The sequence below is a fragment of the Galeopterus variegatus genome, unplaced genomic scaffold (assembly GCF_000696425.1).
Source record: "Galeopterus variegatus unplaced genomic scaffold, G_variegatus-3.0.2 Scaffold787, whole genome shotgun sequence".
NCBI classification, from domain to species: Eukaryota; Metazoa; Chordata; class Mammalia; order Dermoptera; family Cynocephalidae; genus Galeopterus; species Galeopterus variegatus.
Genome location: NW_007726898.1, coordinates 219,206 through 237,584, shown reverse-complemented (window position 1 = coordinate 237,584; position 18,379 = coordinate 219,206). Strand labels below are relative to the sequence as shown.

General features: G+C 33.2%; 1 protein-coding gene across 3 annotated transcripts in view; it reads right to left on the bottom strand.

Moving 5' to 3' along the window:
• Positions 1–18,379, bottom strand: part of ANKRD17 (ankyrin repeat domain 17) — a 123,671-nt gene that overhangs the window by 43,951 nt on the left and 61,341 nt on the right. For 2 of the 3 annotated variants that reach the window (XM_008572457.1, XM_008572459.1), the window contains 6 exons: positions 14,129–14,277; positions 5,846–5,957; positions 5,537–5,682; positions 1,551–1,693; positions 817–1,030; positions 144–319 (listed from right to left, as the gene is read on the bottom strand). In XM_008572457.1, the coding sequence (XP_008570679.1) occupies positions 144–319; positions 817–1,030; positions 1,551–1,693; positions 5,537–5,682; positions 5,846–5,957; positions 14,129–14,277 (940 nt within the window). The remainder of the gene's footprint in view (positions 1–143; positions 320–816; positions 1,031–1,550; positions 1,694–5,536; positions 5,683–5,845; positions 5,958–14,128; positions 14,278–18,379) is intronic. The other variant, XM_008572458.1, reaches the window with a different exon arrangement.

The following is an 18,379-nucleotide window of genomic DNA, read 5'->3' as shown; positions in this document are numbered from 1 at the left end:
AGGGGGGGGGGGGGGGGGGGGACAATTGTAGTTTATAAACAAAGCAATCACATTTGACTTTTTTAATAGCACAATTGCCCAGACAAAATGGTAACCACTAGTAGCACTTGTGTTCATATATCATGGGTATAGTAACATCATACCTGCCAATGAGAAGCTCACAGAATTTATAATGCCCTTTATCTGCTGCTATGGTTAAAGCTGTATCTCTAGAGGAGGGCACTGGAGGGGCATTAACATCAGCACCTTTATCCAAAAGAACTCGGCCCACCTCTGCATATCCGCCAGAGGCAGCTTCCATTAGTGGTGTGAGGCCAGTCTAGGTTTAGTGGAAAATAAAAAATAACATAAGAGACTGGAAAGAATTAAATGCTAAAGAATTAACAATCTGAGGAAGCGATATGGTATAGTTGTTACAAAGATTCATAACTGAATTTCAGCACTGATTATTAGCCTCTTTGAGTTATAGTCTGATCAATTAAAAGAAGATAATTGTACCTAATCTCAATGGTATTGTGAAAAAAAACTATAAAATGCAGGCACTTGGCATATAACTGGCACTCAATAAAATGTTTCCCTCCCTTCTCTTTCAAAATAGTACGTCTTCTTCAGCTGATAACGCCAATGTCATTATCACCTATAAAAACTTTTCAAGCATTAATGCTTGACTGAGTCATACAGAATGATTTCTGATTAAATATATATAGGAAATAAATGTTACTTGGAAGTACTAAAGTTATAATTAGCATGTTGCTACTATAACACATTAAATATCAAAGCAATAAACCCATATGTAAATCACAGACCTTTTCTTACCTTAGCTCTGTGTTCAACATTTGCTTTTCTATCAAGCAGAAGACTAACCACTTCCGTTCTTCCTTGGAAGCAGGCTAAGGTAAGGGCAGTGTTCCGATTGGTTTCTATTTGAGCATTTATGTCAGATCCCATGTCTAACAGGAGCTTAACGGCAGCTGTATGCCCATTCATAGCTGCTAACATCAGAGGAGAAATGCCCAATTTGCTACCAGTTCTAGGGGTGAAGGCATGGGGAGAACAAAAGAAAAAGTATACATTTTAAATGACCTGAAAATGGATGTTAGAGAATTCTAATGTAAGATTCTTTATTTTGTAATCATTTTTCTCAACCCTAGTAAATCTTTGAGGTACTACCAAAACTCTTAGAAATCTTTTACTAGAATATATACTATCTCATCCAACATAACGACTTGGGCTGGAAAGTGGTTATTAAGTTATTAATGAAGATGGACTTTACATCCTAAAGCACATATTTGCTTGCTTAATTAAAACTTAAGAAGATGTGTTTCCTTTTAGTACCATAAACAGAGTAATTGATACTTTTTTCAATTTCTGTGTCAACAGTTTTAATTACTTAAATAAAATTAATCTCAAAAATCTCTTAACAATTTGGATTCTAAATTTGTAATGAAGGGGTTTCCTAAATATGGAATTAAAAAATAGGTGTTCTACAAATATCTGTAACATAGCACTCTTGCTAAGTAAGGAGTTTGTAGAGAGAGAATAAAACTTGCCTAGAATTAATCTCGGCTCCTGCATTTAGTAATATTTTGATGATGTTCACATAGCCACCAGAAGCAGCCAGGCTTAGAGGTGTGTAATCAGAAACATTCCTGTGCTCTTTATTTGCCCCTCGAGCTAACAAGAGCTCTACCACCTGGAAAGAAAAAAAAAAAAGAAAAAAAACGTGTTTTCTTCTCATGGTAAGATAATTTTCAAGGTGTATTATTTCTGATTTCTCTGGGGTTTTTTTCTGGTATATTGTATAACAAGAGAAGGGAAAAGTTCTTTCATCCTGTACATCTTAGAAGCCAACAAAGAAATAGCTTCTCAAGTCAAGCCCATTTAGAAATCTACTAAAATGGTATAGTGTGTCTACATTTTTTTTTTTGGCAGCTGGCCAGTACAGGGACTGAACCCTGGACCTTGGTGTTATCGGGGTTAGCCAACTAGAGCTAACAGCCAGTCAAATGGTATAGTGTGTTTGTTAGGGTTTGAATGTTTGTCCCCTCAGAAACTCAAGTTGAAACTTAATCCCCAATTTGGCAGTATTGAGAAGTGGAGCCTTTAAGAACTGATTGGGTCATGTGGGCTCTGCCATCATGAATAGATTATTCCATTCACGGATTAATGGGTTACCATGTGAGTAGAACTGTTGGTTTTATAAGAAGAGGAAGAGCCATCTGAGCTAGCATGTTCAGCACCCCCCTGCCAGGCAATGTGCCACAGTAGTAAAATAGAATATGGGACAAGATTTTTTTCAGTTACATGTGAATGTATTTTAAATATTTCAAAGCCCTTCAATCAGTAACTAATTTTTTAAGCCCATATTAAAAGATAACAACTATCTTTTCTCAAAAATATGAAAAAATTCAAACATAAAAAAAAGTTGAAAAGACTTTATATATGCTCACTACTTAGATTCTACCATTAATATTATACTAATTGAATTTCTGGGTACATAGTTTTATAAAGAATTGCCAGACCTTTTCTTAAAGTGGTTGTACTATGAGAGTACTTCAGAAAGTTCATGGAGGGGCTGGTCAAATAGCTCACTTGGTATTGGTAACACAAAGGTCAAGGGTTCAGATCCCCTGCCACCCCCCAAAAAAAAGTTTGTGGAAAAGTAGAATTAAAAGATAATAAGAATCCTTCCATGAACTTTTTGAAGACCCCGCATATTTACACTCTAATCAACAATACTTGAGTTCTGGATGCTCTATATCCTTGACAACATTTGTTACTGCCAATCTTTAATTTTAGCCATTCTAGTGGGTATGCAGTAGTGTCCCACTGATAGCTAAAAAGGTTTAGCACTTATTTAAGTGCTTATTGACCATATACAGATCTTTTTGCCGACTATGCCATTTAATGTGCAAAACAAATTTTTGAAACAGGTCCTAGTAACAATCTTTCATTTTATAAATAAGGCATAAGGAAGTTAAGACTGGCTCAAGATCATAGCTCTTACCCTTGCTTTTACTAATTAATAATATATCTTAAAATACTAACTGGGAAATAATAATATTAATGATCATGTTAATGAACAGTGCTTTGTCTTACATGTAAGTTAAAACTTTACTTGTTTGGAAAAAAGCTATGCCCAATTTTAGATATGGCTTTCTATCACTTTTTTGCTTTCAGAGCCAGTAAGACTAGAGGGCTTAAGTGACAAGGTTATAAAAACAAGACAAAAAAATGGCATTAGGCTATTTTATTTTATTTCTAAAGTTTTCTCAATCCCATTACGTGAAGATAGCTGGACTTATCTCTTGGAGGATTGGTCTTTTCCCAAAAACTAACATTAAATATTTTTAAAAAACCAAAAAACTTATTTGTCATTTTATGGTAAACTCACTTGCAATGTTTTACCATAAATACTTACCAGTTCTAATGGCACCAAATTAAAGCAATAGGAGTGTTTAGAGGCAAAATTAATACCCTGAAAGACTTCTCCAACTGTTATAACCTCATCTGTTACAGTTTAATAAGAATACATTAATTCATAAAAATTACAGTACTCTATTGGCTTTAATACTATTTTTAAATGAAGGAAATCAACTGATTTCTTTTTAATCCAATATTGAAAAACGTGATATATGAAACCAGTATTATTTCAAGCTACATAATGATTAAAAATTTTAGTTAAAGGAAAATTTTTATTTTCATTATATTTCAAAAGAGAAGTAATTATATTTCTCACTGATATTTTATTACAAGCTTTTCAATTTAATGTTGTTATTTAATTGCAAAGATTTCTGCCATTACATTTCAATCTGGGATTGACAGGGGTCTCTATTTTTTCTGAGGTACCAGAAATAATTTATCAAATTAAGTAGTTTATTTTTGACCACCTTTCTTCACGTTTGATTTAAAATCTTTTTAACATATCCACTGCCCCATTGTGGATTACAGAAGAAACACATGACAGAACCAGAAGAAACATAGTAAGGACAGATTCCTTGTGCAGAACATCTCTAGTAGCAAGTGCATCTAACAATCAATGCATATAATATCTACTCCAAATATAAAAGGGAAAAAATTACAGCAAGAGCCAAAGCAAAAACTGTCTATGGAAAAATAAAAAAGTGTAAACCTAGTTGGTTCAACTGATGATAATTCAATACAACTTGGTGTGCTATGACTGGCAAAGGGGGGAAAAATGCTAGTTTAAGATGCTCAAATAGGAAGTAATAGTCCACCAGTTCGCTGGTCAGAGTATCTGTATTTTTTTTCTTTCTTTTTTTAAAAAAATGACCGGTAAGGGGATCTTAACCCTTGACTTGGTGGTGTTAGCACCACGCTCTCTTATGAAAGCTAACCGGCCATCCCTATGTGGGAATCTGAACCCGTGGCCTTGGTGTTATCAGCACCACACTCTCCCAAGTGAGCCATGGGCCGACCCCAGAGTATCTTTAGATATAATATTTCAGGAGGAATACTGACATAAAGGGTAAAATATCCAGGATAGTGAAGGGTTTGGAAAAGATATTCTCAAGCTAACTGATGAAGGAACAGGATTTGTTTCACTCAAAATAGGTGACTTTGGAAAACAGATTCAAATATCTGAAGACAAAAGAGGGTATAAACCTCTTTTCCATTTGTTCAAAGAACAGAACTAGGAACAGTGGGAAAACTTAGAGAGGCATATGTCAGGCTTGATAAATAGAAACACTTTATAAAAGAAAAAGAAAAAAGACAAAACTTTTAAGGTAAGTAGGAAACTGATCTGGATGATTCAGTGTGCTCCTTAAATCTAAGATTCAATAATTCCCTGATTGAGAAGTTGTAAATCTTTAGAGACAGCACAACTAGCTTAGTAAATATTATATCCCCCGTACACAGAATTGGATTTGAAAAAAAACAAAAAAACTGGGTTATCTAGCTTATTATTAAATGCCAGAAGACATACAAGTGAGTGTAAAGCTATAGCTTCTTAGGCTTACCTGGTCAACACCAGTTGTTCTAGCTTTCTTAAAAAGCCAAAAGGTCATATAATCTTATAATCTTATCTGAGAACCTTTCTTCCAGAGTTCAGAAAGGATAGGAAAATAAAAAGCAAGACAGGAGCTCTCAGAACAAATAAAAATGGAATACTCTTAATTCCCTACCAATTTATTGAGAACAACAGAGGCTGGGCTTAAGTACCTTTTATGCTATGTACTCTAGGGCAGAGAAACATGAGTGAAAGTATACCCTGTTTATGAGGAGCTTCTAATTTGATTTGGAATGTCTTAGTCTTTCTCTTAGCGTAAATGCAAAACAGAGATTCCTATGACAGGTACTACTTTTAAATGAGCAGGATTTAAATAAAGTATGACTTTTCTGGCAAGACAGCTTCACGCTAACACTGATACTTGTCATTTTGCTAGTAGATAATGGTTTCAGTTACTGTGATAAACCTAAACGTCAAACCATTGTTCTGATAGAAAAAAAAATGTTAAAGTATACACCTGCTAAACAGAGAGAGGAAAAAAATTACGCTAAGGGGAAACATTACCTCCTGTCTTCCCCCAGAACAAGCCAAGGACAGTGGTGTGTCCTTAGTTCTTTCTGACTGGGCTTCAATGTCTGCACCATTGTCCAGCAATATTTCTACAACACCAACATGACCAGCTGTAGCAGCCAAGATAAGTGGAGTAAAACCTGGAGAAAAATAATGATATTCTCACTACATGCCAAGCAAAGGAACGATACTGTTTTATAACATACCTAAGCATCAAAATAGAACTAAGAAATAATAGTTCTAAATACTTAATTTTTTTCCACAAATATTCCAGAAAATAAAATCAACAAAAGTAGGCCCTACCTTTCTTGTCTCGGTGCTCAATACTAGCTCCTCTCTCTAGCAGTGTCTGTACCAGTTCTTCATGGCCACCAGCACAGGCAAGTGTTAGCGCTGTGTCATGATTACTCTCAGTCTGTTAAAAAAAAATTTTTTATTAGCTTATCAGATAATTTTAAAACAGATACAAAATTACAGCTAGATAGGAAAAATAAGTTCTAGTGGTATACAATAGTGCTAGGCACCTATAATTAACAATAATTTATTGTATATTTTCAAATAGCTAGGAGAGGAGCTCAAACGCTTTCATCACAAAGAAACAACAAATGTTTGTGATGATGGATATGCTTATCACCCTGACTGGATCACCACACACTGTATACAATGTATTGAAATATAATTCTGTACCCCATAAATAGGCACAGTTAATACATGTCAATTAAAAGTAAATTAAAAAATAAAAGTTATTATCAAATACATAATATGCACACATAACATATACACATAGATACATATGTACCACTCTGCTACGAATACATCAAAGATTTGAATAGTAAGGCTTATTTATTTTTTTCCCCATTAGTGGCCAACCTGTGATTTTTTTTTAAGGCTAGGCTACAAATATTTGAACTTTAGGTGTAATTCTTAAAGCAAGCACAAAAAAAGAGTATGATTTTCAACCACATGCTGTTTTCAACTACATGATTGAAAGAATACTGTAGACTCATTTTTCTTCAAGCTGTTAATGGAGTAACATAGACCAGATTTATTTTTCTATCTCAAATAACTAAAAGATAAAAGAAAAGACAAGGAAAGGAAAGCAAAGGGAAAGGAAAAAAAAAGAGACAAACTTTGAAATGATGGCATTTAGACAGGCAGTGCAGGACAGTGATTCTTGAAGATGGAAATGATTAACCCAATTTACTGCCTCGAGAGTTTCTAGGCTGAAGTGCAGGGAGTAGGTACCCAAACAGAGCCCACAGTTTCCCAGAGTTGAGAAGACAGAGTTTGGAGAGGTCAAGGTGACCAGAATTCACGGGGCAGATTACTGAAGAGGAGAGCACTACACAGAGAGAGTACTCTGGTGATCTGCAGAGGGTTCCCCTCAAGTCTTCACCTGAGTTTTGATCAGCACGTGTACATAAGGAAATTATCAGAGGCCAGGGAAAGACCACCAGAAAGGAGTAGGCTGAACACGCAGAGCTTACATGAGGCCAGGAATAGTTTGGTTCCCACTAGCTAGAGTAGAAAGACCTCAAAACACACAGGATATCAAGTAGAATCCTCAGTAGTGGGGCCAAATTGGCTATTCTGAACCCACCTAACAAAGGTGAGAAGCAAGCTTTGAAATAAAAAAAATTGTTTCCAAGTAACTTAGCTGCATTTGAGAATAAAGTCCCAAAATATTTAAAGAAACAACAACAAAATACAAAATATACAGTGTATTTTCTAAGACAAAGACTATTTTAATTGAGACATGATACTGTCTATATACAATTTATTTCTTTTTGCTAATGATAGCGACCAATACAATACTAGACTGGCCAATGATCATACTCTATCATAGTTTAAATGCTGATGTAGCAAACTATCTAATTAATTCCCCATGTGTAGTACTCTAACTTGTGCTGTCCAAAAAGATAACTACTAGTAATGTGCGATGATTAGCAGTCAAAATATGACTAGTGTAATGGAGAAACTGAATCTTTAATTTTATTTTAATTAATTTAAATTTATTAACTGATAGTCTATCAATGGAAAGTTTTTTGGATGTCTCGAACAACTTGAGTTAAATGTATCTATTTTTGACTGTACATTTAATCAAATCTAAATACAAATCAAGTATTTTCAGAGAAGTCCAAATTGAGATATACTTTAAATAGGGTGACAAACCTGGGACTGAAGGGGTTTCTGGGATGAGGAACTTTTGGTGATAAAACAAGGAAATCTTGGGAAAACCAGGATGATTTGACTACTCTAGCTGTAAGTATAACATGCACACCAAATCTGAAGAATTCTGGCATGAAATAATGTAAAACATCTTAGTAATTTTCTGGACTGATTGCATGTTGAAACAATATTATGGATATATTCAGTTTAATAAAACATATCCCATCTATTTAAAAAATATTTTTTAATATGGCTACTGGAAAACTTAATATTATAGCACTTAGCACCAATCTGCCTTATATTTATCACTCTCAGAGGACTATAAATTGCTGGAAGTTCATGAACATGTCTTATTCATGCTTGGATTCTCCACCTATAAGTGATGCTTTGCCCAGGAAACAATAAATGATAGTTAAATAGAAAGAATGACAATAGCTGCAAAGGGTCACAGATTCAAAGGCTATTACTAACAAACAAAAGATTACATATAGGGGAGATATGTTTATTGCATTTATATTTATATAATGTTTATTACATGTAGGTAATAAATATAAAAAGGAAAGCATATTCTCCCAGAATGTAAATAACCCTAAATACCAAATTTCATTATAAAAAATGAAAAACAAGAGACAAAAGGCAAAAATCGATAAAGAGTCAAGAAATAAGAAAAAGCCTACTAGTCAGTGATGAACAGGGAGACCGCAAAAGCTGCTCTGCAGAAGAGGCTGGCAGAGAGCAGAGCTACTGACTGCAGAGATCAGGGATGGCCACAAGGGAGAGATGCACCAACTACAACAATGGAGAAGGACACGAAACTTAAATGAATGACAGCTCTAATTATATTATAGTATTTGATCTTCATTTCAGGTCTATTCTATAAAGAAGGAATTATTATGTCTGATTTCATGGAAAAGGAGACAAAATCTCAGAGAAATAACTTTCCAGTGGCCACATAAGCTAATAATTTGTAGAGATGGTCAAACAAAAACCAACAGGATCTTCTTGATAACAAAATCCTCTCCCCACAATGTGATAAGATGGCCCTGAGGCACAGCAGACTGAGGTGAATAAAGTGTATCTGTCTTATGTCCTCTCTGTTAGTACATGCAACCAGCAAAACAGTCAACTTTATGATGTTTATAAGTTTTCTAAAATTCCTCCCATAATTTAGGAAAGCTGTGCCAATTTTAAAAAGAGAATAAAAAGACATATACAAAATTTGAAAAAGATAAGCATGGAAAATTTTAGTGGATCAGTAAAATGCCCCCCTCATTATACAACAGAAATCCAGCTGACATTTACTAAGCATCTTTCATGTTCAAAGCACTCTGCTAAGTACTCTAAGGTTGATGAAGATAAGTAAATATAGGCTGTGTTCTCTAGGAGCTTAGTGATGACTATGTAGGGCAAACTTAGGTTCAATCCTTGAGAAAAGTATAAAAAACGTATTATGAGAGTTCAAGGAAAAAATACTTGAAGCTGAGAAAGGAGAGCTAGTCAGATTCCTTGGGGAATTGAAATTAAGAGTGGGTAGCTCCATTGTCCTTCTGCATTAAAGAGAAATTTAATATTTTATGATAATCTTTTAATACAATAACAAAGGAACTTAAAGATATTAAAGTGAGGTTTCCATCCCTTAAAAACACACCTACACAATCCCAAAATGGTAAGAAATATTACCTTACTTCACAATACAACAAAAAACGAACTGAAATAAAAGTGTGGGTTAACATTAACGACAGGGTATAGAAAAAAATACTTGAATACTGCTGAACAAGCAAATAAGATAACAATACAGGTGATGATTTTCTGGAAGGCAAAGTACCACTTAAAGGAGGGATCCTTTGATCAAATTATATTGCAGAAAGTTATGTTACATTATATTGGCCAATAAGATACATTATTTTTCATATCTAAGAAAAAAATCCCAAACCTGAAAAAGGAGATAAGTGCCCAGAGCTTTCTTAAGAGCTCATCCAGGTTTACATTCTAAAGCAAATTTCCATTCAGCCCACGATACCATAAAATATACCATTCCACACCATAACAGATGTTGTTATTATGATAAATTCTGGCTTATAAAAATGATAAAATTATATTCAATGTAAAAATATTCTGTAAGTTATCAACATGACTATTCAATTTTATAACAGTAGTTCAGAGTGAAAAAACATGGAATTTTAAGACAGATGGCAATACTGAAGAAAAACACAACTTTTAATCAGCTGAAATGAAGGTGAAAAAAATACCTAAACTGTCTCTAAAAAATGAAGTATGTACATCTACTTAATTACTCTTAAAATAATTAAATTATTTTGAAAACTATTAGGATTTAAAGAACTAATCTTTTTTTAGACCTCCACAACCTTCAGAATCCCTAACATCTCATTGTCTAATGCAGTCAGGTTATACGCAAGCTTAAAACATAGGATAGCACACTTCACGTATCCTAAAAATCATTAAATATCAATAAATCATTAAATCATAATATCGGTAAATCATTAAATCATTGCATATAACTTGGATAATAAGCAAATCAGTTTTAAGCTTGCATACAACCTGAATAATCAGTAACTCATTTACTGAATAATCAGTGAAATGAATAACCTATTTAAAACCCGTTCATATGAACAAGCAGAATGCATGTATTTTAAAGAATGCTTTAATGGTAACATATTACATATCACTGTTAATTGATTTTCCCAGGCCCCTTAATTTCTCTTGTTAAATCATTACAATAAAACTGTTCTCTGTATTGCAAAACCAACAGGAGAATATAGAAAAATATCTAAATAATATTTATATCATAATTTCATATATTCTACAATTTCAGTTTTGATATACGGCAAGTTAAATTTAATGTCTACCCTCTTTAAAAGACAGTAGATATGTGTTTTTTATTTAAAAACTGGGAAAAAAGTAAAATTGTGTATTTTTCTCATTTTTCAGATGTACTACAATAACTTACTCTAAGTTTAAGAATAGCCTTTAGAAGTTTGAGAATAAAAATGACAAGCAATACAGAAATATGTAAATGACATGTGTCAAGAAAGGGGCTGGATCAAGTTTTTACAGTCCATAAACAAAACAACTGGTTCTTTTTCTCACTTTTAGTGACTATTAGAATCAATCAAATTTCACACAATAAAATATTCAGCTAATTCAGTAGTACTGAACTCAACCTTTGAGGCAGATTTTTTGTTTCATAAAGCCTGCGGTACTTAAAATCTTTTCACAATTCCTAATTTCTATATAGGCAATACCCCAGGAATTAGTTTGGTTATACCACCCAAGCAAAATAAAAATAAAGATCAAAGCTATGCTACCAAAAGGTATAGTAAAATAGTCCAAAATAATTGTTTCAAGCTATTATTTATTGATATTTCCTAAAATAGATTTAACAGTACAGTATATGCTATTAATGTAAAAGTTTTGAAAATATCCAGACAAACTTGATTCAATAAAACTATTAGGAGAGTTGGAGAGCCTGTGGCACACCCTTGCACAAAAGGTGACTTCTAGTTGTATAACATTGGTTTGAGGAACCTCGAAAAGGATGCAAACTCTTTAGCATTTTTCAATGTCCAGAAATCAAACATATGATTCTGGCTATTCCTTGTTAAAAGTATTACTTCCAGTCTAAAATGTTCAGTTAAAACAGTTTAAAGATGACCATTTTCCAGAATCATTAGCATTTTAAAAGGAGTCATAAATTGAGCCTTTAAAAAATTTAACTTTTTTTTTTTGTTCTTCTATAAGATTTTATGTAAATTTGCAAAGATGAAAGACATGATTCTTTACCGTTTAGGTAGTGGACACATTTCTGTAATCTAATTTACCAGGTTAATATAACTCAAATTCAACATTCACACCCAAGTTAAAAAATCAAAAAAGATGAAGCTAAGTGCAGTGGTTAAGAACAGATTTTAGAACCAAAGTGCCTAGGTTTGAAAGGTGGCTCCACCATTCATTAGATGTTGGGCAAGGTAGTTAGTATCTCTATGCCTTTCTCCACCTGTAAAAGGGTGCCTACTTCAAGAGGCTGTTACAAAGATTAGGTTGAAGTTACTATCTGTAAAGTGTTAAGTATGTACATGTTAACACTTGTTAAATTAAAAAATGAAAGTAATAGAGAATGTTTAATCTTTCAAAACAAATGCTGAATCTTGGTATTAATTTTTTCATTATATCACTTGTCTGTTATGGCACACTATTGTCACATATAAACCAAAATATCCATTATGTAAGAGCTCATGGAATTTTAATTTTAGTACCAAAAAAACTTCAAATGGATTGAGTATAAAAGGTCTTTATTTTTATCACTTAAAGTAACTGCTTAATATAAAAACTAATATATTTTTAAAACTCACATTAAAAACTCAAAAATAAAAATGATAAACAGTATCTGAATATTAATTTGTATATTATTTCCAATGCAGGAACTTTCTCATTACTTAGGTAAATTCCATAAAAAGTAGTTAAACTTGGGTTAGACTAACCCAACAAATGAAAAACCTTAATGAAGAGACCAGTAAAGAGGAAGAAGATTTTTAAGAATCCATAGTCATATCTTTCTATATAAGCATGCCTACTATTTAAAAAAGATTATATGTAAACTCTCAGAAATCAATTTATAAAATAGTGATGGTTGGTTGAGTTGGTATAGTCAGGTAAAATCATTTCCCCATCACTATAATAATTTCAAATTCAGTAAAAGCATGATCATATTTGAATGAACTTTTTCTGTGCCTGTTCTGTTTGAAAACATTTTTAAGAAGAAATCTTTTTATATTTTGATGAAGTATTTACTTTTGCTTGTGGATCAATTCTTGATCCCATAAAAATAAGAAAACAACTTCTGGCTAAACATAATAGCCTCAGAGCAGAAAAGATTGAAGAAAAACAATGCAAAGTCAATACCAAATTCAATCTATAACGCTATCATCATTAAATGTAAATAACTGTGGTTCATCACATGAATGTCTTATATATTTTTAAAAAGACCATATAGCATGGTAATTAAGAATAGTGTGTTTGAAGTCAAATAGACTGACTTTGGTTCTTAGCCTCACCACATCTTAGCTAAGTGAAGTGACAGAACAAAAAATGCTTAATCTCTCTCAGCCTCAGTTTCTTATCAGGGAGATTATTAGTAGTAATAAGAGTAGCTATTTCATACATGTGGTCTGAGGATTAGACGAGATAATTTCTGAAAACAGTCCCTGGCAATTTTAAGTGTTAAAAAAAAAAAAGGGGCCAGCCCAGTGGCGCACTGGAGAGTGCGCCGCTTGGGAGCGCGGCGGCGCTCCCGCCGAGGGTTCGGATCCCATGTGGAGACCGGTTCCCGCTCACTGGTTGAGCGCGGTGCGGGGCGCGACACCGAGGGTTGCGATCCTGTTACCGGTCAGTAAAAAAGACAAAAAGGAAAAAAAAAAAAGCACATATAAAACTATAAACATTTGGGAAACAAGAACAGAAATAAAAATCCTTTTTCACAGTGTTACCGAGAAATGTTTTAATGAAAAGGAGACTTTATTTCTAATAGGTTAAGAGTATGTACCCTTAATGGTCCATATAACACATATACTTCCTGAAATTAAGGATTATAAAGAACTGATCACAGACAAAACTGAAAGTTTTATAATGTACACTCCTTACTCAAAATATGAAAACTAAATAAACTGCAAACATATCTCAGTTCTAAAGGCCATACACCCTTACCTTATTCATCAGTTTTCTAAGCTAGACCTCACGGCCTTCCTTCAGGACAAAACATATGCTATTCGCTCCAACCTTACCTTGCTACAAAACTGCATGGTAAACTAAGTTTTTTAAAAATTGTTTATTTAATAGCTTTCAAGCTTTCTAAAGATTTATTTAAACACACACACACACATTATTTCTTCAGATAATCTGAAGAGATAAAAAGTGCTTTTAACCCCCTTTGGAATCCCTTAACAGCTAAAGTTTAAAGATACGTATTTCAATCAGCACGATTAGAATTTCAAAGATGATATAAATGCAATCAAGTATATATGATATATAAAAATATCAAGTCTATAAAAGTTTGAAACTTTTTCTTTTATATGCAAGCCATTATGTATTTTAAAGCTTATCTTCTAATTTAATATTAGAAGGAAATAAACACTCATCTTAAATAAGTTATTTCTTTTTACATTCTCTTCTAAACTAGAATAAACTTAAAAGATTTACCTGACGACCTTGGAAACCAGATCATCATATAATTATCAGTAATAATCTGCATTTGGCATTTTATTTTTTAAAATCTGGATTCCCTGGCTCACGTCTTTGCCCAGAGACAAGGCCATCTAGCGTGGTTTAAATCACTGAATGTTAATGTTTTTAGTGATGGTGTAATTCCAGTGAAAAACCATCTCTCCTAAATTTGAAGCTTACCTGTGCATCAATATCAATGGCAGGGTAGATAGGTAGCATGGCTGAAGGAGAGATGATAGGACTTGGAGTTGGAGTCTGAGGTTGGGAAATGGAAGCAGCGATACTGTGGGTAGGAGTGTTTGACATTGCAGATGCTCTTCCACTGACTGCTGTTGAACAAAACAACTGCACTTAATAAGGATGAAACACTGTTAGGTAATAGTAAGAAATATTTATTAGAAAATATTTAAAGACTTTTTAAAACAAAATGTCTACAAGGAGACTGCCACAACACTAATAACTCATTTTCCTGGTTATTTCTGACTGGACCACAGTCCAAAATTGTATACGGAGAATAACACATTTTCTAAACAATAATCCACTGAAAAATAAATTATCTTCTTACAGTAAGTAGTCACAAAACCCTAATTCAAAATAACCCCCCCCAAAATATTTTTATGTATTAAATTTAAATAGAAATACAAATGGAAGATTGTCTATTATATCTTCTTAATTAGAAAAAGAATAAAAGGTAAAATAGTCAAGATTAGAATGAGGAAAATGTGGTTTTTACTTGCCAATTTTGCACCTTATATCCTAGAACTAATGAAAGTAATTTCACTGTTGGAGAGGGGAAAACCTCACTATCCAAATATTTAAGGGCCGGCCCGGTGGCGCACTGCTACAGTGCGCTGCTTGGGAGCACGGTGGCGCTCCCGCCAAGGGTTCGGATCCCACATACAGACCAGTTCCCGCTCACTGGCTGAGCGAGGTGCGGGTGCGACACGGAGGGTTGCGATCCCATTGCCGGTCCCGGCCCAGTACGGGCGCGACACTGAGGGTTGCAATCCGTTGCCGGACACGAAAAAAGACAAAAAAAAAAAAAGAAAAAAAAAAAAAAAAAAAAAAAATTTAAAACACCTCCCACCATTTTACTAACTACAGACAGGGGGATAATAATATTCTGCATTGTAGCCCTCAGTATGACACTTATATCCAAATATAAAAATTTGATCCTTACATAAAAATGTAGTTTCTCACATGAAGGGGATTAAATGCCCACCCATCAATCCAGCAATCACACTGACTTAAGGGGATAAAATTAAAAGATTAGAGTCAAAATAAATGTCTATCTGCACACAATCATCCTTCGAATACAAATTACTGTTAGTTATTCTAAGCATGGTTTTGCTGTGATATTATTTTCACCAAATTATGCAACTTAAGAAAGGGTCAGTACTTGGAGGGAGAATTCCAAAGACAGTGGCATAGGATATATCAGAGATTCAGGTAAAGGTAATTTATTACCTCATTGTCTCACTTACAGAGTTGATATGTGAACATCATTCCTTTCCCCACCCCCTATTAAAAATGTTATAATATTAAAGTATGGGCATTCGTCTTTGATTGGTCAACAGTGGTGTGGATGTGTGTTACCAAAGTAGTTATTAACTATATCAGACAGAAAACAATCATGATTCACAACTGGATCTGAAACCAGGCAAAAGAGGTTATGATCCTGCCAAGAATAAAACTGAAATTGATGTTATTATAACATTTATAAACATGACTATCAATTAAGAAATCTATTTTACAAGAAATCCTTGGTTAAGGCACAAACATACACTACACATTATAGCAACACACATTCTATAATTATACACTTTTAAGTCCACTTAAAAGCCAAAGGAAAAATGAAGGAGGAAACAAAAACAAAACAAAACACTGTTTGAATCCAGACCGATAGAAAAGGGCATTTACTAATGTATTAAATTGATCACCTAATGACCTTGATATTGTCATTTCATATTGATAGTTTTGTATGTGTGTTAAGAAAAAGATCAAGATAATTTAAATGTACATATTCTAGATATAAAATTTAAAATCATGTAAAATCTACAGCTCTTAAAATAGTTTCCATATCTCTTTTGATTGAATTTTCACAAATGGAAACGCTAAATACAAAAAAGTAGCTTAAACAGGATGAACATCAGTCTGTACAAATCAGATTTCTATTTCATGATATTAAACAGATAAAAAATATCTAAGCTTTATGGTTAAATAACTAAATAATAATTCAAACTTCAACTGGAATAATTCCTTTTAGAGAACCTACTAAAATTAGAGAGTTTTCTTATTTTTTGGTTAAATCGGATGTTCTTATTACCTCACCTAAAAGGAGATAGGAAAAATCAATTCCCTCGTTTCATTTCCTTTGGGCTATCTATGAAACCGGTTTACTAAAACTAAACAACTGCTCATCACTCATCCATTCTTTACAGTTAAAAGTAACAAATATAAGTATGTAGGTACCTGAAGAAATTATGGTACAGACCTTTACATGTGGGGCTTCATTTTAGAGTTAGATTTAGAGAAGAAGAACCACATGCTCAGAAAAGTTTTAATGTCAGGACAGGAAAAAGGGAACTTGAGAACACAGCAAAGGCAAGGTGTTAAGACAGGTTACACAGGGAATTGATATTGCTTTGGCAAATATGGAGAACAGGGAAGACAGAAGTCAGCCAAGTACTAGAGAAAGAGACCAAATCTTATTTATGAGAGCAGTCTAATAAATGGGAACTGAGGAATAGAGCACAGTCTATACTGGAGGGAGGGAAAAAGAAGACTATGAGCCTAATGAGGTTGCAATATATTAAAAAACTCAAAGAAGCTGAAATGATCATTAGTCAACTGAAAGGACGAGTACTACTACTACAGCAGCAGTTTAAAGAATGAGGCTACAGAAGTGAATATGTGTGTATATGTGTGTGTGTGTGCATGTGCACATGCATGATACTCGGAATGAACTGCAGGTAGGTCGCTGGATGTTTTTAATCCTGCTGTTCCTTCTTTGGACTATCACTCCCCTCCTCACATATATAAGCATAATAAAGAAATAAAGTGTTTTTATTGTATGACAAGTGTTTGCATTATTTCCTAAAAAGTTATGTGCATTTTAAAATTTTTTATATGGGGACACCTGGAACACATAGACAGAATTGTTTTTGTTTGGCATAGGAATCAACAAAAAGGCTACTTTACAAACGTCTGATAATTCCGATCAGCATAAAAAATTGTGCAACTAGAAAATCACTGTTGACAACTATGCCAAGCACACCAGATAGACTGATAGCATATCAAAAACTTTTTAAACACTCATTAGTATGGAATGTCCATTCTTCATTTAAGTGAATAAGTAACACTGAACTCTATACATCCTTTGGTAGTCTGACATAATAGAAAGAGCACTATGGATAATCTAAATTAATGGCCATGGACATAGTATCAAATTTGAGATTTATGGCTACTCTGCCCCAATTATCACTGGGAATTTAATAATCTTTAATTGTATTCCTATTATTACAACCAGCTACTGGTGATTAATAGTGATTTTCAAATTTATAGAAAAATTTTGTGGTCATCAATGGAAGAGTCTTTACAGCTTTTACTACTAGTTACTACTAGCATTTTGTCCAAAGAAGTTATTTCACCCTTAAGATTAGCAGAGATTTTAATTCCACATATTACTACTGAAGTGATACTAAAAGAGGACAGGGAAATATTAGAGCAATTTTAAAGTATAAAATCTGTCTCATTAGCTAGTTTCTTTGTTTCCGAATGTTAGCTAAATAGCTAAACACTATACAATTTAGTTTCTTTTTTATTCTTTTAAAAGATTAAACTTAAATTACATATAATTTCATAATATGTAATGCTACAGAAACATAGTTTTAAAATTAGAAAAAAATAAATCCTTTAAGTATAGACCAATGAATAAAAAAAGGGAAGAGATCAGCTGAAAATTATCAAAATTCAATTGTTTACTCCCTTTGTTCTCTTTCCTTCCTTTTCAAATTTCCTTTTGTTCTTCTGTTTTTTTAATGAAACAAATTATCTTTCTCAGTATAGTATTCTTACGACTTATAACCCTATAAAATCTCATTCTAGTTCTATATTAAAGAACTTACAAAAAAAAAAAAGTACCAAAAACTAGAAAACCAAAAATGTTTTTTTGCCAATGAAACTAATCATAGTGGAATAAAACTTTCCTGGCTACATATTCAAAAATATATCTTTTAGGATACTCTCTGAGGACCACACCTTCCCATAATACAGTTACAGACTACACATTAACAATCACAGGGAATAAAATCACTGACATACAGTATAATCAAACCCTATTTGGTTTGATACTTTATTAATGTTGTAAAGGTGTTTAAGTTTTGTGGGAAATTTTTTGGTTTTTGTTTTTTTGTTTTTTTGAATATCCAT